The sequence below is a fragment of the Terrapene carolina genome, unplaced genomic scaffold (assembly GCF_002925995.2).
Source record: "Terrapene carolina triunguis isolate 2854851 unplaced genomic scaffold, T_m_triunguis-2.0 Scaffold174, whole genome shotgun sequence".
In the NCBI taxonomy this organism is placed as follows: domain Eukaryota; kingdom Metazoa; phylum Chordata; order Testudines; family Emydidae; genus Terrapene; species Terrapene triunguis.
This window is the reverse complement of record NW_020664525.1, coordinates 675590-698025: the sequence shown is the minus strand read 5'-3', so window position 1 is coordinate 698025 and position 22436 is coordinate 675590. Positions and strand designations below refer to the sequence as shown.

The following is a 22436-nucleotide window of genomic DNA, read 5'->3' as shown; positions in this document are numbered from 1 at the left end:
CCTATTGCAGCCAACAGAGGCACTGCGTGAGAGAAGATTTCAGGTTCAGGTCCCACGTTTGTATGTTGGTCTACAGAAATGATGAAGATGTCTGCTGTGTATTTAGTACAAACGATCAGAGTGTTACTACAATGTAATGGTTGGAATTTCATGTGCACAGAGCAAAGGGGGACCAAGTTCTGACTAGGTTTGGGGGGCACAGATGGTGGTGGTTTGCACAAAATGTGTGGGCAAGGAATGTCACCTATAAAATACCAAGTGGAAATTCTCATAGCAACTAACTTGGTTCTGTTGAGTATAGAAAGTGACTTCCTCAGGGAACTGATGGGCAGGATCCCCTGAGAGGTTAATATGAGGGAGAAAGGAGTCCAGGATTGCTGGCTGTATTTTAAAGAAGCTTTATTGAGGGTACAGGAACAAACCATCCTGATGTGCAGAAAGAATAACAAATATGGCTGGTGACCAGTTTGGCTTAACAGAGAAATCTTTGGTGAGCTTAAACACAAAAAGGAAGCTTACAAGAAGTGGAAACTTGGACAGATGACTAGGGAGGAGTATAAAAATATTGCTTGAGCATGCAGGGGTGTAATCCGGAAGGCCAAAGCACAATTGGAGTTGCAGCTAGCAAGCGATGTGAAGGGTAACAAGAAGGGTTTCTACAGGTATGTTAGCAACAAGAAGACGGTCAGGGAAAGTGTGGGACCCTTACTGAATGGGGGAGGCAACTTAGTGACAGATGATGTGGAAAAAGATGAAATACTCAATGCTTTTTTGCCTTGGTCTTCACAGACAAGGTCAGCTCCCACACTGCTGCACTGTGTAGCACAGTATGGGGAGGAGGAAGCAGCCCTCAGTGGTGAAAGAACAGGTTAAGGACTGTTTAGAAAAGCTGGACATGCACAAGTCCATGGGTCCGTATGCGCTGCATCCAAGGGTGCTGAGGAAGTTGGCGGATGTGATTGCAGAGCCATTGGCCATTATCTGTGAAAACTCGTGGCAATTGGGGAAAGTTCCAGACAATTGGAAAAAGGCAAATATAGTGCCCATCTTTAAAAAAGGGAAGAAGGAGAATCCGGGGAACTACAGAGAGGTCAGTCTCACCTCAGTCCCTAGAAAAACATGGAGCAGATCCTCAAGGAATCCACTTTGAAGCACGTGGAGGAGAGGAAGGTGATCAGGAACAGTCAACATGGATTCACCAAGGGCAAGTCATGCCTGACCAACTTGATTGCCTTCTATGATGAGTTAACTGGCTCTGTGGATATGGGGAAAGTGGTGGACATGATATACCTTGACTTTAGCAAAGCTTTTGATATAGTCTCCCACAGTATTTTTGCTAGCAACTTAAAAAAGTATGGATTGGAGGAATGGACTATAAGGTGGATAGAAAACTGGATATATCGTTGGGCTCAACAGGTAGTGATCAATAGCTCGATGTCTAGTTGGCAGCCAGTATCAAGCGAAGTGCCCCAGGGGTTAGTCCTGGGGCTGGTTTTGTTCAACATTTTCATTAATGATCTGGATGATGGGATGGATTGCCCCCTCAGCAAGTTCGCGGATAACGCTAAGCTGGGGGGAGAGGTAGATACGCTGGAGGGTAGGGATAGGGTCCAGAGTGACCAAGACAAATTGGAAGATTGGGCCAAAAGAAATCTGATGAGGTTCAACAAGGACAATGGCAGAGTCCTGCACTTAGGATGGAAGAATCCCATGTACTGCTACAGGCTGGGGACCGACTGGCTAAGCAGCAGTTCTGCAGAAAAGGACCTGGGGATTGCAGTGGACGAGAAGCTGGATATAAGTCAACAGTGTGCGCTTGTTGCCAAGAAGGCTAACGGCATATTGGGCTGCATTATTAGGAGCATTTCCAGCAGATCGAGGGAAGTGATTATTCCCCTGTATTCGGCACTGGTGAGGCCACACCTGGAGTACTGTGTCCAGTTTTAGGCCCCGCACTACAGAAAGGATGTGGACAAATTGGAGAGAGTCCAGCAGAGGGCAGCAAAAATGATTAGGGATCTGGGGAACATGACTTATCAGGAGAGGCTTGGGGAACTGGGCTTATTTAGTCTGCAGAAGAGAAGAATGGGGTGGGATTTGATAGCAATCTTCAACTACCTGAAGGGGGTTCCAAAGACAGGGCCGGCTCCAGGCACCAGCTTACCAAGCAGGTGCTTGGGGCGGCCACTTCGGAGAGGGGTGGCACGTCCAGCTGTTCGGCGGCAATTCGGCGGACGGTCCCTCACTCCTGCTCAGAGCGAAGGACCTCCCGCCGAATTGCCACCGCAGATCGCAATCTTTTTTTTTGTTGTTTGGCTGCTTGGGGCAGCCAAAACCCTGTCCAAACTGGATGGAGCTAGGCTGTTCTCAGTGGTGGCAGATGACAGAACAAGAAGTAATGGTCTTAAGTTGCAGTGGGGGAGGTCTAGGTTGGATATTAGGAAAAACTATTTCACTAGGAGGGGGAGAAGCACTGGAATGGGTTTCCTAAAGAGGTGGGGGAATCTCCATCCTTAGAGGTTTTTAAGGCCCGGCTTGACAAAGCCCTGGCTGGATGATTTAGTTAGCATTGGTCAGTCTTTGAGCATGGGGTTGGACTAGATGACCTCCCTGAGGTCTCTTCCAACTCTAATCTTCTATGATTCTATGATAGAGTATGTAGTGTTTTGTATTATTAGTCGTGCTAAATGTGTGACTTACATGGAATATGACCAACTTTACACTGGTGTGAGACTTGGAACTTTGAATTGCCAACTTGTGTAAATAATCAACTATTGCATGGCATAATGAATCCTCCCCCCCGCTCCCCCGTGAGTTGCCTTGTTTAAGCGAGGTCCTACTCTAAAAATGGCATTGGTGGGGATCCATATTCTTTTTTCCTCCAGATCAGATTGGTACAGTTGAAAAGTGAAAAGATCATTTCCTAAATGCTTGCTCCACAACCTGAAACTGGAATTGGAACCCAACTTGAATTGTGTTCTGGTTCACACATCAGCAATAAAGATGATTCAATGTGCCCTTCATGACGCATGAGCCAGAAAACCACCCAGCTCCTTCTCCTATAGCTGTGGTATTCCTGGAGGTATAACGAGGGGAGAAAAAAGTAGTAAGAGCTTATTTTAGCAGACTCAGTAGATAAGTCTCTGGATACATATAGGGAGCAGCTCTATAGAGTAAGGAAGCACCAATTCTGTGTAATCACATTGTGCTTTAAAAAGAAGACAAAATGGCACCCTACTTATTCACTGTTCCATGAAAGTCTGAATATGTGATTTAGCAAATCCAGCCTTTATACGCTCCGGGGCGGTGCATCCTAAATTGTGCGCACAACTTGACTTTGGGTCAGATGGGGCAGATAGGAAAATAAAACTCTAGAGTCCTCTTTCAAGTGACAGTGGACTAGAAGGAGCTGATAAGGTCTGACTGTCTCAGGAGTCACCTTGTTCGCATGTGTGTTCAGGAGGCTGGCGTGTACAGGGAGGCAAAAGTCCCCAAAACATCTGAAATTTGGTTGCAAAATAAAAAAAAACACAGCTCAGTGGGAAATAAAAGTGAGCTGTGGGGCTGGAGCTGAGACTGACGATCTGCTAGTGGGTATCTGGATATGAGAGTGGGTATATGGTATATATGGATCCCTGTACTTTGTGCGTGTATGAAAACAGCTTATTGGAAATGCACTGTACCTATTTTCCTTACTGATTCAGACAGTTACCACCTCTTCATTACCATTGTTCCTCAGCTTCAGCAAAGCAAGCATTCTCCAGTGAGAACTAGCTACAGGACCAACTTGAGGCTTTAAAATTAAGAATTTTTTGAGTTATTTATGCACAAAGCAGCGTGAAAAGTGTTATTAAAGCCTAACAAACACTTTTTCCTATGCTCAGGTACGGTCGCACTTTAAAATTAATACACTTCCCAAAATAATTCCCCTGTGTGCTGAAAACATGACAGATTTCAGTGCAAAGGATTCTTTTATTCAAAGGGAAAAATATTAGCATCTGATTTTAAACTGTGAATCCAAGGGTTTTTAGACCTGCTAGAAGTGTGAAGATCAACACAACCCTAACTACAGAGATACTAACTGGCACTTCTGTAATAACTTCTTGTTACTGGTTGGACCAAAAACTTTAGTGGTATTATGGCATGTCGACTCCTGGGCATGTGTGGATCCAAAACCAGCAGAAGCGAATGATAATGTAAAGAGTTAACACTTTGCTGAACCTCAGTGATTGGATTTGGGTTTGCTTTGAGGTTTGAGCCAGGGTTCTGGCTGGTTTGAAGCAGTGTGTCCCTCCCTATTCATAGTTAATTCTGATATGAATAGGCAGCAGTGCTAGAGGACTGTATATTTCTAGGGTTGGATCCTTAGCTGGTGTAAACTTGTATAGCTCCAGTGACTCGAACGGAGCTATACTGACTTAAATTAGCCTAGGACTTGGCTCCTAGATGTTCAATTGCTACAATAAAATGTTTAATCCAGGTCAGTTCTGGCCATCTTTGGTTCATAAAAAGCAAGGGATTTTTAATTTCATTTGCAAAGCCACTAATGAGAGGATAACCGTGATAGTCTGGTTGACTTGCATTCTCTTGCCCTTGAGCATCTGCCTTTCCCAACATGTAATGTTCAAAGCGAGGTCTGAGCCGAACATGTGCAGAAATAGAAATATCTTGAATTTGACAAGTGCTAATGTAGAGAGACAAGGTGGGTGAGGGAATAGCTTTTATTGGACCAACTTCTGTTGGTGAGAGACAAACTTTCAAGCTACATAGAGCTGTTACTCTTAAGCTTTGTGTAGCTTGAAATCTTATCTCTCACCAACAGAAGCTGGTCCAATAAAAGATATTCCCTCATCCACCTTGTCTTTCTGGTATCCTGGGACTAACCTAGCTACAATAACAGTGCAGATTCTAATCTAAACATTTGTGTAACCATGGTGCATTATTAACCATTCTTCCCATACTATGGAAAATGACAGCTACCATAGATGGATTTGAATAGCACCAGTAACAAGTCATATACACCAGGCACTCTGCTCTGCTATGTCATTGTGTATAAAGGTGAAAATGTCCAGGACACTGGTTTTCTTTCAAATGCATTGAGAATTGAGTAGGTATTCACTGCTCTCCAGTGGCTGAGATGCACTTGGGCTGATAGTAATTGATCCTATTCCAAAGATTCAGAACTACTTGAACTAATGATACTTAATTACAAATGGAAAAATGAGCCCATACATTACTCCAGAATGGGATACCTAGGGGAAAACCAACCCTGAAATTAATTCAACCAGCCACTAGATGCCACCATTCCACTTCATAAACACACCCAAATACTTGTACCAGAAGTAGGAATCTTGGTCCTACAGACTGGTTATAAAACATGTTTAAAGGATTGTTAAATCTGTGATTAACTCTCAGTACATGACAATTCTTTATAATGATTGAATATGCATTTGGACCAGATCTCTGTTTGAAATGATCTGATACTTTTATATCATTTCCTTTTTGATGGATACAAAAGGAGACTAGAATTAACTGAAGTAGGGGATATTTGGATCTGTGATACCCTTAAGATAGAGTTCAAAGCTGAATCAGAACTAAGGTTTTGGATGAGATTTGTTGGTGCTGGGTGCTGTTGAGCTGCTTTGAGGAGAATGGGTCAAAATGCAGAAATCTCTTTATTGATTGATCACACAGTACTTCTGTCAGATGTGGCCAGGATTCAGAATCCAGCCCCCTTCCCCGTTTCAGGCCCAATGTGGACCCCCCAAGCATTGAATGGGGGCTCTGGTCTGGAGGTCAGAATCTGACCCCTGTCCATGAAATGCAGAGGTGGGGGGTGGGGGTTAAATTTGAGACTGCGTTTCAGAGGCATCGTTGGTTGAAAATACATACAGGTAAATATTGTTCATTTGGAGAGTTTTAGGAAAAAACACACCTGATCCAAAAATATTTAATAGTGAGTTTAGCAGTTACTTCCCATGGGATTCCAGCAGTGAGCTGTGTCTTTGCTGGACAAGAAGTGAGGGGCCACTGTCAAAGAATACAAAAACGAGGAGACCTTGTGGCACCTTAGAGACTAACACATTTATTTGGGCATAAGCTTTCGAAAGCTTATGCTCAAATAAATGTGTTAGTCTCTAAGGTGCCACAAGGACTCCTAGGTTTTTTTGCTGATACAGACTAAAACGGCTACCACCGAAACCAGTCAAAGAATACTGTGTTATCTCAGTGGCTCTCAAATTGTGGTCCATGGACCACTGCTGGTCCACGAGGCACTTATCTTTGAAGCATTGTGCAAGTGTTAAACAGTTAAGCTTCGCAGCTCCCTCTGTGGTGGGAAAGTTCTACTACATCCATCTTACAGGGGGGAGAAACTTAAGTGCAAAGGTTAGGGCAAAAATAATGATGGTGATCACTTTTAATTGGCCAAAGCAGGACTTTCTTTTGGCCCATCTGATAGAGCTGCTGCCTATGTTCCACCAGTATCCCAATTAACGTCTCAGCTGAGGTAATACGTAGGCTGCATGTTAACACACTGTGGGACTCTGTCCTTCTCTTGAGGCTGGCTCACTAAGAGATTTGTGTCGACTCCAGTTACCGGCTGTTGTCCTGTAGCTTAAGCAGTAGAGAGGCATGGTTTTAGGTTAAAAGGTCCAAGGTTCAGTTCTTGCTGATGAGACATAGCAAACCCAGCCATCAGATGAAACACTCCGCAAATTTGTTCGACCTAACTTAGGGTTTGTCTACACAGCAGCTGAGGGGTGTAACTCCCGGTTTGGATAGACATACTGTGACAGACCCAGACCAGTGGGGTACAGGAGTCTGGTAGAGGGCAAATATACTGGTCACTGGATGAGTAGTTTTCTGTTCCCTGAGTGACCAGAGCAGGGGCTGCACTAGAGTAATCAGGAACCTGCTAGAACCAGTTAAGGCAGGCAGGCTAATTAGGACACCTGGAGCCAATTAAGAAGAAGCTGCTAGAATCAATTAAGGCAGGCTAATCAGGGCACCTGGGTTTTAAAAGGAGCTCACTTCAGTTTGTGGTGCGAGTGTGAGGAGCTGGGAGCAAGAGGCGCAAGGAGCTGAGAGTGAGAGGATGTGCTGCGGGAGCACTGAGGAGCACAAGCGTTATCAGACACCAGGAGGAAGGTCCTGTGGTGAGAATAAGGAAGGTGTTTGGAGGAGGCCATGGGGAAGTAGCCCAGGGAGTTGTAGCTGTCATGCAGCTGTTACAGGAGGCACTATAGACAGCTGCAGTCCACAGGGCCCTGGGCTGGAACCCAGAGTAGAGGGCGGGCCTGGGTTCCCCCCAAACCTCCCAATTGACCTGGACTGTGGGTTCTTCCAGAGGGGAAGGTCTCTGGGCTGTTCCCCAACCCACATGGTGAATCTCTGAGGCAAGAAAAGCTGCCAATAAGTGCAGGACCCACCAAGATAGAGGAGGAACTTTGTCACAATACACACTAGCTCTGGTTGTGCTAGTGCACCAACAATAGCAGTGTGGCCTCTATTGGTGGTGGCTCAGGCTAGCTGCTGGATTACATACCTAGGGCCTCTGGGATTGTACTAGGTAACCCCATCCATCACCTACGCTGCTGCCATGGCCATGTTGCTATTTTTAGTGCACTAGCTTGATCATCGCTAGTATGTGTATTTCTTCCCACACTGGCAGTCACACCTTCTAGCTGTGTACCCCTCCTGTGTATCCATCATTTTGCAGGCTTCACTTTCAAGGCCAGATTGGGTACCCCTTATTTCCACTGGTGGGCTGTACTCAGCTGTGTATTCCAACTGAGTAACCAGCTCAAGGAAATTAGTCTAGCACTCAGACTGCAATAGCAAAAGCATTTTCAAATGAACCTTTAGGGCTAGAAAATCCTGATTTGTGTCTCTCTGATAGAGGTGAGCAGTGAAACCAATATTGAGAATGATGTTTTCCCTAAAATGTCAGTGATTTGAACTATACTGTAGCCAATAAATGTCTTCAACAAGGAGATGGAAAAATAAGAGCCAGTTCTATGGTTGTAAAGGGCCGAGTTTGGCCACACTTACTGTGAATAGTTCCTTATGTGCGGCTCCAGTGAAATCCATGAGAGCACTCGCGGACTAAGTTACCCAAGGCGAGTAATGGTGGTGGAACTGGGCCCATGATGGGAGTAATCAGTGCTGGCAGCATGCTGTTGTGGTGATTTTCTGCTCTTTTCCCTTTCTAGTGGTACATGAATGGGAATAAATATTTCTCAGATCTGTGGAACATCATGGATACGCTTGGAATCTTTTACTTCATAACAGGGATTATATTCAGGTGAGTAGTGTTCAGTGTAAAGGCATATTACCATGGCTCTCCTCAGTGCCAGGTACTGGTACGGTGTGTGTCTGGCTGTGAGAAGATGATGAACCAAGTCACTTGAACTCACTAGCAAACTCGTTCTGTTTCCTAAAGTAATAGAAGGTTGTGGATTTTGGTTCCAAGGCACAAAGACTGGTTCTGCAGAACATCTCGTGGGCTGAAGAGAACTTGTGCTGAGGAAATTTTCTCCTGCTCAGATAATGATTAACCCAGAGAAGTTTGGTTTGGGTGCTGCTAGTCAGAATTCAAGAACCCCACATTCTCTGGACTCAGAGGATGTTTTCCTGGATTTCAGAGCCCTTCTAGGCCAGCAGCACAGTTAGATCCAGAGTTATAGGAAATATAGGGTATGGTTTAGCAGAATCACACAGAGCTAGTTGAGGGGTTTAGATGTTGACTCAAGCCATTTGTCTGACCCTAGTGTCTATTCCTGATTCACCAAGTATCTATTGTAGCTCCTGGTAAGAGAGGGTTGCGTTGCTACTTCAGCCTTCTCTGATGTGCATCCATCAAAAGCCAAGTGGGCAGAGGTCCCCAGCTTCAGCTCCCTCCCCTGCCAAACACCTGGCGTTCTGTTCCTGAGGATGAGCTCCCCAGCCTTCCTTTGGGTGCTGGTCTTTCTCTTTAAGAACCTTCGTGAGGCCCGCTGTCTTTTCCGCTACCACAGTGTGTGCAAACGCTATGAGTCATACCAGCGTGAATCCAGTGTCATTCTACTGAAGTCAGTGTGGTGACTCTGGATTTATGCTGGTGTAGCTAAGGTCAGAATTGGGCCCAATGAGGCCTGAAGTATGCTTCGTGGAAATACCTCTGTCCTCCTGACTGCAGTAGCACTGATGGGTGATCCTGAGGATCTCTGCTCTTTGGGTGGGTGCACGACTGATGCTTATGTGCTACGGTCTTGAGTTTTTGCAAAAGCCCAAATCTCCCACACTCCCCTGCACAAAGGTAGGTGGCTCAGAGTAAGGTACCCTTCCATTTGAACCATCTCTGGTTTAGAATTAGTTTTGCAAAATCAAGACCTGGCCTCAGCAGCCTTGTCTAGTTCCATCCTGTACTGCTGCTTCATCAGTTTTGACCTTGTTTAAAGATCCGGATACCCACTTAACATTTGAGACGAACTGGATGACTCTGCTGACTGGTAACGGGGCATGAACCTTTCTGGATTGCCAGTGAGAATTCCTCCCCCGCTTATTAGTGGCTGAAAGCTGTTTATCAGCTGATAGCGATGTACGGTGTGTGAAGCGACTTGAGGCCTGAGCCAGCTTCCACGGAAGTCAGTGGAAAAGATTACCATTGACTTCAATGGGCTTTGGATTGGGCCCTTAGTGTTGTTAGTTTGGTTTCTAATGGACAGATATCCCTGTCAGTTAAAAGATTCATAATTCCAACTTAATTGTACCTTTTGACAGCCTCAGAAAAAGGGGCCAAGAGGATAGAATGGGAATGGAGACTCCTGTTCCGTAGCAGAACTCAGGTGTCTGTCCTTGGTCATGAAAGGGTTGTGTGGGAAGCTGCTGGTTTTCCTTCTGGATTGTCCCACACCTAATCTCACTTAATAGCCTTTTAGTGTGGTTTAGGGGATTGCTGTAATTTACATATACTATACAATAGACCCTCACTCCCGGGTACAGACTGGATTCTATGACGGGGCAAGTACATGAACAGGCACGGATACATACATCCTGCAATATACCTTGTTCACTTGTTTTGTCAATTGTAGTTCCAGTTATTGATGTTACTCTGTCGTCATACACTAGTAAAAGTTTGTGGTATATTTTGGGGGGAAGAAATGAAAGGAATGAGACCTGTACAGCATCTGTTGTTACACTTTTGCTAAGAGGATAGAAGAGACCACCAACTTTTGTTGCAAAGACTATAAATAAGTAAGCATGGATTAACCAGGTTCTACTCTATGGGACTAGGCTGTTTCAATATATATATTTGTCAGAACTTTAGCCAGTGTTTCACTATACTTATTTTTCTTCCCCAGGCTCCGTTCCTCCAATGAAAACTCCTGGTACTCTGGGCGAGTCATTTTTTGCCTGGACTACATCATTTTTACTCTAAGGCTGATCCACATTTTCACAGTTAGCAGGAATCTAGGACCAAAAATTATTATGCTTCAGAGGATGGTAAGACACGGGCAATTGTTCATAACATTCTAAATAAACCAAGTGACAAGCTTTTCTTCTTAGAGTGAAATTCCCCCCTGTACAGAGAGCCAGCACAAGGCCCAAACCCCACATACCTCCTCAAAATAGGGTTTAATTGAGATTGAAGAGGGACATAACTAGTACAGGACTGTGTATTGGCTTTCTGCATGGGGTGGGGGGGGTCCCTCTGAATGAACAGTTAACGCTGGAAAGACAACGAGCTTGGTTTCACAGCACCTTTCAGCCTCAGGGCATATTAAATGCTTCAGAGCTGGATTTTGCAGCCCAACTCATTTACTCACATGAAGATTCCTTACTCAACACGAGTAAGGGTATGGCTGAGGAAGGAAAACCTCAATTCTTCTGAGAAGCTAGACTTAGCAGCTGTTGGGAGTTTGCCTGCTTCAGGAATTGGACTAGGGAGTGGTCTTGCTGACTTCACTCCCTTTTAGAGTGGGGAAAGAGAGCCCTGTCTACTAATCGCTGGCAAAGCCTACTGGGAGGGGGAGACCCAGGGGAGTGGCTCGGTTCACTTCAGTGGTGGCAGGAGGAGGGGCGTGCCGCTGAAGGAACCGCTCCAGAGAAGGGGGCGCTGGAGAGAGCTCTCGGTCCAAGAGTACGGACGGTGAGCTAAAAAAGGTACTGGATTGTGCACACAGGCTGGGGCCTGTCTACTTCCCAGGAAAGGAAAAGAGGCTTTGATCACACCTGGGGTGCACTGAACCTGGGGAACTTATGAAGAAATAGCACTGAGAGCAATTGAATGTACGTGCAGGTGAAATTAACACTGAGGTTTTTAAAGAATTGCTACATCTCTGGCTTCCATTTTTCTGCCACTTCCGTGGTGGTCGGGTCATCCTGGCCCCCCAGTTTCTATTGGTGACAAAGGATCACAGAACTGGGCTCTTACTAAATAAGGGGTTTGTAGTGGTCCCTCACTCTCAAGTGGGGAGGGAGGCCGCTCCACCTCTCTGTATCAAGCAACAACCCTCAGACTTGGGCCTTGCTGGCGGAGTCGAGCCGTACGAAGTCTATAGTTCTGTAGCCTCCAAGCAGAGGCAAACCAATAGGAACAACCTGGTGCTCCTGCCCTCTTGGGCAGGGCGAAGCAGTGAGCAGTCTGTAGCCCTCAGCCGCCACGTTTGAGGGGGCAGTAATTCATAGCCTGAATCTCTGGCCCTTTGGGTGGGACGGAGCAGGGCGCCGGCTTTAGCCTAACCCCCCTGGCTAAGGCAGCCAGCAAACACTCAGTCTAGGCTCTGGTTCTTTGGGCAGGGCAGAGCAGGGCACAGGCTTTAGCCCACAGGCCCCTGGCTGGGACTGACAACACGCCCTGACCCTCACAAGGGGTGGAGCAAACAAAGGTCTGGCATCTTAACTCGGGCAGACGGCAGTCAAAGGCAGGCCTCTTGGCCTACAGCGGGGAAGGGGTGGGGTGGCAGGGGATAAGAGGATGCTGTTACTGCCTCCTCAATGTAGGGGCTATTCTTTTGTGTGATTTTTCTTTTTCTTTTTCTCTGTCAGTCTCTCAAATGGCAGATCCCCAGTATTTGGAGGAAAGAGGTAATATTTTGAGGAGGTGGGAGAGGAGAGAGGAGACAAGAGAACGCTTGTCGTTTGTGGGTGTATCAAATGGAAAGTTGCTTCCTGGAATACACACTGTCGATAGTCTCTGCAGGAACACCAAGGGGAAGGAATTCAGCAATCCATCACCTGTGGGCATCTAGAAAATGAACATTTCTTTTTCAAGGTGCCCAGGACCAAATTGTCAGAAGTGGTTACCGGTTTTGCTGTTTTAAATGTTGCATACGTGAAACCTATGTCTGAGTGTGAATCAGGTCAGTTATTCATCTTGGACCTGTGTACAGAACTTGCACGTGTAGATTTTGGGGTCTGATCCAAACCCCATGAAAGTCAATGGGATTTTCCCGTTGATCTCAATAGGCTTTGGATCAGGCACTGATCTTATAACCACTTAAGTTCGAGCATACCGTCTGAGACTGGATGGAGGCCATCTGAAAATGTGGCTATACTGTGTTGCCAAGTGACTGGATTTTCACATCAGTTCCCAACCTTCTGTTTAATTCACAGGGAACAAACTCCTGGGCCTCCTTACATTGTGACTTGCTGCAGGAATGTGGATGATGCACTGATCTGTTTTTTATACCCTCCTTTTCTAGATGATTGATGTCTTCTTCTTCCTGTTCCTCTTCGGTGTGTGGATGGTAGCCTTTGGCGTGGCCAGGCAGGGCATCCTGAGGAAGAATGAGTACCGCTGGGAATGGATCTTCCGATCAGTTATCTACGAGCCTTACCTGGCCATGTTTGGCCAGTACCCTGATGACATTGATGGTAGCCATCTTCTGTGTGTACCTCCCCTGGGCAGGGGGGGGCTGCACTCATTTGGCTCAGCTAGGGAGCCCACAGTGTCTCTTAGGGCCAGATCCTGCATTGGATCTGTGTTTATACTGAGCCCTGCTGACTTGAGTGGGCTCTGCAGGGACGCAGGTCTGCCCATGGACAGCTGCTTGAAGGATTTGACCCTTAATGACTGTTCAAGCCAGTATTAAAGCAGGATAGACTATAAGTGGCTGGGGCCAAGGCATCAGATGACAGTGGGGGCGTGATTGGAGACCTTAGAGGGACGTGGTTCATCAGCCCTCTGAAAATTGGGCCCCGTTACAGGAGCCCTCACTCCCCTCCCATCTGGCACCCAGCACTTCGCCAGACCTGGCCCAGCTCCAATGTGCCCCTCCGGTTCCCACTGCCCTTCTCTCCAGGCACCTGGTACAGCCCCTTCATACTCACTCCAATCAACCCCCCAACAGGCTCCTGCTCCAACCTTCCTGACCCCTTCCTTCTAAACAGCAGGAAGGTGGGTTTTCACACGAGACTTCATCCCATGCAATCCATTCCAGTATCGGAGGGAGGTGTGGTGGTGGTTACAGTCTTTCTCTGACTTGTCTGACGTTAAATGGCTAATGCCAGAGCTTTTTGGCGCACTCTCCTACATGTGCGTATGGTGTGTTCGGTGCTAATGGAATATCGTTGCCGTGTTCATTTCTCTAGTTCACAAGCTGCCCTTTGCAACCGCCATCTCCATATAAACTGGAGGGCCGCGGTCTGCCCTCCCCTGTGCATTGCAGTGACGGCCCTAGTGCAGCTGCACTGATGTCTGGCCAGCAATGACTGCAGCCCAGGGCACTGCTGTAAATGCCTAGTGCAGACAGGCAGAGCTACTGCTGATGGCACTAACGCTGGTTTCAAGCAGTGGTAGTCTACTCCCAGGCAAATTACATTTCATCTGTTTACGCTAAACGGTAGCATCAGTGAGTGGTCTTGGGGTAAATCCCCGATGTTACAGACACATCAGAGAGCAAAAGGCTTCCTTTGCACAGCCCCCGCAGTCTCACTCTCTCTTCCTCTTGCTCTAGGTACCACATACAATTTTGATCGCTGCACCTTCTCCGGGAATGAGTCTAAACCTTTGTGTGTAGAACTGGATGCTAACAACCATCCCCGCTTCCCGGAGTGGATCACCATCCCCCTGGTGTGCATCTACATGCTCTCCACCAACATCCTCCTGGTTAACCTGCTGGTTGCCATGTTCGGGTATGTATTAGATGAGCGGTTCTCTAATGGTGGCCCTTGCAGTCTGCAGAATGGCCAGACCAAGGGAAAATAGGTCCAAGAGGGAACCTCCTTCTTAGAAAGTCTAAGGAGTGGAAAAGCTGGAGAAAGCCCTGTGTTAGACTCCACAGGTTTAACACTCACCAGAGAACGTCAGAGACCAGGGTGTGTGTAGTGTGCTGTTTAGCGGGACAGCACCAAGGTTTTCAAGCCTAAAAGAAAGCCCCTCCCATAAATTAAATATCTGCCTCATTACTGGAAAGAACCTCCCAACCTCGGCAAAATAAAAATGGCAGCTCTGCTGAAATCCCAGCTCCTTCAGGTGACTTGCCATCAATAAATCTAAAGTGCTAGACGTGCTGCAAGTACACACATGAATGAGAAGCATGTGCAATAGTGTGACGTGACATGCACAAGAGCCTCTCCGTTTCTGTGAGCCAGTAGGACGTGGAGCTGATAAGAATCCTGCTGTTTCACGGGAATGAAGAGCAATGTTCTTGATGACTTCACTCATGAGCCAGCAAGCGACTTAAGTGAGCAGAGGGACAGTACGATATCCAGGCAGCATCTGCAGGAGCCACAGATTCAGGTTTACTAGATACACTGACCATCTGTTTGTACTTAGAACTCGTATTTATGTAGCACCTCTCCTCCCGGAGGAGCAGATCTTTACAAACTGACCTGCAGATGTCTGGTGCTCCTCTTTTGGAAGACAGCTTGGTTCTTGTCCTGATTGTAGGGAACTGAGGGCAGAATGGCGAGCTTACACTCAGCCCTGTACGAGGAGCATTGTGTAGCTATGCTGTCCTGGGAGGAGCCCTGGGAAGGAACTGCAGCGCGTTCCTCTGAGCGTTACTCACTGCAGCTTGGAAAGGTGGCTGCAGCTTACTCACCCCTTCCTGCCAGCCCATTTCCACTGACAGCGGAATACAGGGGGGTGGAGCCAATGCTGGGGCCCCTCCCTTTCCTTATCCACATGTTTGCAGTTGGGGTGGGAAAAGCAGAGGCTGCGCTCTGCACCAGACCTGGACCCTAGATCTGGGTAGGTCTTCACTGGTTGAGTCGGGCTGGGGTGGCTTACTGTCCTACATGGTTGAGAAAGTTTAGCCTTTAGGGTGGAGGGTGGAGGGTTTAGACCTTTAAAATGCTTTCATTCTCTGTATTTGAGGTGGTGGTGGGATATAGAGTTCAGTCTGCCACTCCTAGGTTAATCTGAGTGCTCAGGCCCATGATGCTTTTCAATCAAAATCTCCAAACATGGTGCTGTAGATCAACTAACTCTCTGTTAAATAAATAATCATTATATTCCAGTAGCACTTGGAGCCCGAAACCAAAACCAGGGCCCCATTATACTGGGGGCTGTGCACACTATAGTATGACAGTCCTTACCCCAAAGAGCGTAAGTCTAGTTAGCAAGTCGGGGTGGGAGGAGGGGAGTATTATTGTCCCCTTTTATGGATGGGGAAACTGCCACAGAGACCAAGGGACTGTCCTAAAAGTCCCCCAGGGAGTCAGAGGCAGAAGAATCCCAGTGCAGTGCCTTAAGTACAGACTGTCCTTACTCTTCAGCTATCCCTGGTGGTTTATCGTAAGCTTGGGATCCAGCCCTGCAGTGCCTTCCTTTACGGCATGTCCATAGAGCTCAGGGAGAGTTTGGGAGTAGGAGAGCTGCTGCCGGATCAGGTCTGAATTAACCAAGGGATCTGCTGAGAGGGTTTGATTCTGTTTGTTTCAGGACTGTTAAATTATCATCCTCAGCGTGGATGATAATCCGGTATTTGTGTAACATTCTACACCTGTATAATTACTGTCCTATTAACCCTTTGAATGCCGACACTCCCAGACTGCTCCAGTAATGGGTAGCAGGCACTATGTTGAATTTAATACATACTTGTGGTCCGACTAAAACCTGCAATACTCAGATCTGTAGGGGAGGTGTCATACTTCCCCCAAATGTCCACTCGTTCAACTAAGTGATTCGATCCAAAGTAAGGGCTAGGATTCTCCTGAGCCCCAACAGGGCTGCTCAGGAGACTGGGGAGTTAAGAATCCCCCCATTCCTTGCCACCGCGGGCCATGGGGTGGTAGCAGCGGTTGGAGTAGAATCCAGAATCTCTTTCCCAGGCAGCGGGTTACGAGAAGTGGAGAATGGTGGGGGAGGGATAGAATTGGCCACGTGCAGGAGCAACGTTCTGTTTACATGTGTGCTTGTCATTTCAGTTCCTTCGTATTTATTTGTATTGTTCCAAAATTACAAACTAGAAAACCACCTAGCGCCTATTACCGCACCGTACACTGCAGCTACATGGACAAGGGCAATAAAATACATTAGAAGGCATAGACATCTAAAGATAGTAGACGCCATGACCATAAACAAAATACATCCACCATAATCTTCAGCAGCATCCTCTACCTGCAGCAATTCAAGACAAGAGTTACAAACTGGACCCTGATGAGGTACAGCTCTCTGCACAATTGGCATTTCACGGAGTAGCTAACCATCCTTTGGTCTAGTTTGTGCCACAATGACACTGCCCGTTGTAAGGGGACGGCCTGTGGCTGCTTTACCGTAAAAGCCTCCCAGGGAAAAGAACTATACCCACAATTCCTTCCCTGTTCCTCTATTTGCTCCTGGAGGTGGGTTTGTAATTGGTACTGCGCTATAACAGCACCAAACTGGTACCAAAGCACATCCAAACTCAAGATCTGGAGAGGGGTATGAGGAGGTTCTTACTGCTTCTCATGCTCAGACACACACACGCAGTGTAAGTCAATATCTAACAGAAAGGCCCTTTTCTTTCCAAAAGAACATGCACATTTGTTGCTGTTCAATATCACTGCTCACAAATGTTTTTCATTTGAAATTGGAAGCCTCTGACATTTGCTAAGTATACATCAGAAGGCTCATAGGCTCCCCTGAGAGATGTATGTGCCAGTGACTTTAAGGGGATTTGCACATCCATATTGGAGAGCATGACAAAGTCGGACGTAATTGATATTGATAGAAAGCTCACATCTTGTGACCAGACGTTCTGCCACTTGACACTTCAAAACCAATAGATTATTTCTTGCATCTGGTGCAAAGATTACTAGCAAGTCAAAATCAAATGGTACCTTAGCTTTAAAATAAGAGAGTCTTGGCAAACCATGCCATAGTCACATGCACACGGATCCACTGTCACACCCTCTTCCTCATCCCTGCATAGGCTGGCTGTCCATTGTCCAGCAGGGTTGGATGGTGGCTGCGATGTCTTAGTTTCAGCACCCCCAGGTATTACAGTGGTATAGGAGTGGGCAACTTTTAGAGGAGTTAAAGTGCAATCAAGTTATATTCACAACGTGTGCGCTCAAAGCTTCTCTTCTCCTTGCCACTTGGGGCATTCATCACCCAACCCTGCTGTTCACTTGGAAGAACAGCACTTGCGGCTCATACGTTTCACATTCAGGGCTGAACAGTGGGCAATCAGCTCCTTCAGGCTTATCCCTTCTGTGCACTCTGGGAGCTACCATGTCTTCATGTTGTTTGTTCAAGCCCAGTTCTTTCGATCATCAATTTTTGCTCTTTGCCAGGTAATCTTTCCGCATTGGTGGCGTCCTCCCATCTGATGATTTTACTTTTTCCCAGCAGAAACTCACTTTCCTGTTGCTGCCACATTCCCTGACACTCCTATAACAAATTTTGTTTCACATTGCAAGTGTAGTTAGTTCACCCCTTGGTTTTATAGCTCCTTGTATTTTTCTGATGGGGTGCAGTGGCCATTGCAATGTCAGTAAAATCGATATGGGATGTCTGGAAAATATGCAGAGGCTGGTCGGGTGTCTTTCTGCTGCCCCTGAACCCTCAGATTCCTTTACATCTCCTTCTGATGGAGGTAAACGGCCTCACTGAGTCTCTTGCAAGAATAGGGTTAAAGCCACTTCCTAAACAGCCAACTGGCCCTGCATTCTGCTTAAAATGCAGTCGTTACTGTATGAGAATGACTTAAAACATGGCACCAACCGACTTTCCCACAGGCCTCCCTATGTCTGGCAGAACTGCCTCCAAAGCTTGCCAAATGATTTCAGATTGTGCCCATCAGGGAGAGGTGTCTCTTACTCCCATTTTGGAGGTGAACGCTGACACTGGAATGGTTGGAAAAAATCCAGTTCCAGTGCTCAAGCCATGGGGTTACCTGGCTGCAGAGGAAAATGAAAGTAGCCGTGCACAGGCCAGCTGCTTACAAACAGAGCCTGAAGTGATAAATGGAAGTTAGCTGTGGGGTGGGTACTGAGTGTCTGTTCCAGGGGCCAGAAGCAGTAATCGCGGATGATTAACTGCCTTTACTTCATTAACAACTTTAAATGACTCTTCAGCCCTGGGAAAAGTTGGGCTCCTATATCGGTGAGGTGCTTTTGAAAATTGGACCCTAGGACTTTAATCTTCCAAGATTATTGCTGCTGGCTGCTGGAATTTGCTCCCTGTTACCACTTGCAAAAGTGACTTTGGGCATTGAGTGCTACAGGTATGGAAACTCCTAAGGCACATAGGTGCTGTTGAAAAAGTTTGCCTTCAGTCCCTTCCCAAAATTAAAACATTTGATCTCAGCGGAGTTAAACTTCCAAAACTAAAGCCCACCCCCCCCACCTTTGGGATGGGTTCTAAATCCCAACTCAGATTTGGATCCAACAGTTGTAGCTCTTCTCCATCTCTCTGGGCTGGACTCAAACCCCTGCAGTTTAGGAGGGACTTAAAATCTGGATTAATGTTTTATTAACCATGAGCTGGAGCTTTCCATCAGTTGATCTTGCCGGTAGTACAATACACCAGATCAGATGGATACGTTCTTATTTAATGTACTCTTTTTATGACTCAATAATAACCAGAATTGCTGCTCTAGGTGCATGATTTGTAGCAAGCATTCAGTGCACTAGTGCCTTAATGTTCCTGCTATTTATCACTCTGACTTGTAGCACAAGCACTATACTGTATCATCTGTGGATGAATGGAAGAACTCCAGAGACTTCCTCTAGGGAGATATTAATGGCTTTTTATTTTAGATGGGAGTTACCCATGTGTTTAGCATTGAGGAGGCTAGACTGGCCCGACAGGTAAGTCTGACATCTGAAATGTGCTATCAGTCATTCTTCACCTTATCACAAATCCTTAGGGTCGTGGGTCTTTCAGATAAACAGAGTTAAAAGTATTGACTATTTTAGTAATGGATGAACTGCTTTTGGTAAAATCAGAATGGACCGGAGCTAGTCAGAAAATGAAAGTCTGTGTGAAACCTGGTCTGACATTTGTCCTAGCTTGTCGATCCTCAACTCATGCTGCAAAGCCTGTTTGTCTGCACGGTCTGTTGGGGCCAGGGAGGACTCTGGTAGGTGGGAAGTGTGGTTCTGGCTGCTGGCTTATGATCTGTGTTGGGGCCAACTGGGGCTCCTGGAGCAGTCTGGGTGAAGACCTGTGTGTGTAAAACATGTCGAGGAACCCACAAGCAGAGCGTAGTCACACCTATTAATGGAATGTGTGATTCCTTCTCCCAGGTTCCCCACCTCCTCTGATCATCTGTCAATTTGTAATAACGCTGCTGGCTGACTGGTTCTCCAGCAATAGAGCAAGAATAATGTAGATCGTATCCTGTCTGTCTTTAAAATTGATATTAAAATATAAGTAAATATCATGGAGATGCCAACCACCATCTGGCATACCATACGAGAGCTACAACTCAGTCAAAATGTATCATTATTGATTTCCTCTTTTCAAGGAATATAAACATTTTGTCGGCAAAATTAAGGATTTAATTAATTTTTTTAGAGAGCTGGAAACTAAAGGATATTTCACACTAGATTATAGAAATGTTAAAGTTTATCTTAACCTTCTGAAGAACCTATTAAGAGTTCTTGAAAGAGCCATTTTGAAATATCTCGGGAAAGGATTGGGGCAGGTACCATGGTTTTGTTTTGTTTGTATAACACCTAGTTCTGGTCCATGACTTGGGCTCCTATAATACTACTCCTTATAATAAACTCGGAGGAGTTGCAGGCTTTGCAAACAGCCTATTTTTTTAGTTTTGCTCAAAATTGTAAGAGTTGGCAAATATTATTCATGCAACCCATTGTCTAGCTATAGGGCAGCCTGTGTGGTATGGCAAAGCTAGAAGAACATCCCCTAAAGCCGGACTGGCACAAGTAGGTAGAGCTCCATACATCATTTAATCTTTCATTAGTCTTTACACAGGGTACCTTTTTTCGCAATCAGTGTGTATTTTCACTTTCCTCTGCTCCACTTCTTCCTTTGTTTTCCAGCCTCTCCAAATCAGAGTCCAACTTTTAAATCCAGGATGTTCACGTGACTGAAACTATGTAAAACCAATTCCCCATCCTTGCTAATAGGAAAACTTCTGTTATTTGGATCTAATGAAAATCTTCATTGGATAATAAATAACTAGTGATACCCTGAGACAAACAGAGGTTTAACTTTTAATCTGCCCCTTAGTTACACGGTTGGATCAGTACAAGAAAACAACGACCAGGTGTGGAAGTTCCAGCGCTATTTCTTGGTTCAGGAGTACGGCAGCCGTTTGACTATTCCATTTCCCTTCGTCATCTTTGCCTACATCTACATGGTGATGAAGAAATGCTTTAAATGCTGCTGTAAAAAAGAATGCAAAGAGCCATCCATCTGTTGTAAGTAGGATTGTGTGTTTTTTCTACCCCTTGTTAGGGTTCGAGGATGAGCTGTACCTTTGTCCCCGCACTCATTCCCTTTGTAGTCATCCCTTCCCAGTGCTTGTACTTCTCTCCGGGTAGAATCCCACAACTGAATTCCACTCCTAGAATGGGTCACCAGGTGATGGCACCCCTGTTAACCCCCAGTGTCCTCAGCAGGTCCAACTGAGTTTTTTGGCCCAGGTGGCCCTGGATTTCTTTCCAGGAGCCTGCAGTCAGTGTGAAAGTTCAGTGGCAGAACACTTTGTTCAATACAAAGTATGTATTTATTCATAGGAACACAACAATCAGAGGAAGAGGGTCAAAACAACAAAAGGCCTATACTTATGTCCTCCAACCTAAACCTTAGCCTTACCTTGCAAATGTACCTTGTCCCAGGCAGTCAGTATCCTCTCACTCAGTCAGCCCCAGTGTGTCTCCATCCTGAGTTGATAGGCAGTCTCTTACCTATTTCAAAGTCCCTTTCTTTGTCCCGGAACATCTGAACCTGGTCAGTTGGGTTTATGCATCTCCCCAGGTGGGACGGAGGCAGACTTGTAGTAGTGGAGTTGTCATATTGTCCATTTGAGCATTAATAATTGAACTAGTGGATAGCTCAGTGGTTTGAGCATTGGCCTGCGAAACCCAGGGTTGTGTGTTCAATCCTTGAGGGGCCACTTAGGGATCTGGGGCAAAATCAGTAATTGGTCCTGCTAGTGAAGGCAGGGGGCTGGACTCAATGACCTTTTGGGGTCCCTTCCAGTTCTATGAGATAGGTATATCTCCATATATTTATTTATTTATTTTATTTAGTCATTGCCTGATTGCTGGGGTGTGTGCAGAGAGTTGAAGCTGGCATTACCCGTAGTGTTCCACAGAGCCAGCCATACTGCATTCTCAAACACACAATATTCATAAAAACATTACATATAGCTCCCACATTCGTCACTCTCCCAAAGGAGCCAATTCTGGGCTGCAACCACGCTACTGTGTGCTGTGATCCTGTTGAATCTCACAAGCTAAGCAACAATGGGCTGGGGTTGGTATTTAGATGGGAGACCTTCCAGGGGAAACGAAATGATGTCGCAAGTGACTGTAGTAATTCAGTAGGTTGTCACTGTGTGCTGCTGAAGGTGCCATGTTTCAGAGTAGATGTACAGTGGAGTCCCTGATTTCTTGTGATGAATAAACTTCCCACTGTGCCTAAAATCTAAGTTAAGACTTGTCCAGGACCTTGGGGCTAACACCATACTTGTTCCTACCTACAACTGCCTTTTAAATTTGCAGTTGGACAGAATAGAAGTTTTTTTCATTTTCTGATCTAAATTGCTCAGATTTTTGCGGAGGTAAGCAGGTCCTGCATTCCGCCCCAATGGCTAGAGCAGTTCGGTGGTGGGTAAAGTGATCCCTGTACAGTCTTTATCCTGGAGGTACTGAGGTATAACTAGTTGATATTTGTAAAGAACTTTTAAAATAATGAAATTTTCACCTTTCAAGGTGCATATGGTGCTTAGTAGATTTCAGAGACTTTCTCCTTTAGGGCACTGATTCAGTTCTAGCCAAGGCCGGCAGTGGCTGAAAATCATTATTTGATGGCTGGGCAGCCTGGC

The 22436-nt window shown here is 46.1% G+C and overlaps 1 protein-coding gene across 1 annotated transcript in view; it reads left to right on the top strand.

Moving 5' to 3' along the window:
• The window catches only part of LOC113406978 (transient receptor potential cation channel subfamily M member 8-like), a 78957-nt gene that overhangs the window by 42982 nt on the left and 13539 nt on the right, over positions 1–22436 (top strand). The window contains exons 17-21 of the mRNA XM_026653977.1: positions 8214–8305; positions 10344–10485; positions 12687–12858; positions 13941–14118; positions 20615–20805. Coding sequence (XP_026509762.1) covers positions 8214–8305; positions 10344–10485; positions 12687–12858; positions 13941–14118; positions 20615–20805 — 775 coding nt within the window. The remainder of the gene's footprint in view (positions 1–8213; positions 8306–10343; positions 10486–12686; positions 12859–13940; positions 14119–20614; positions 20806–22436) is intronic.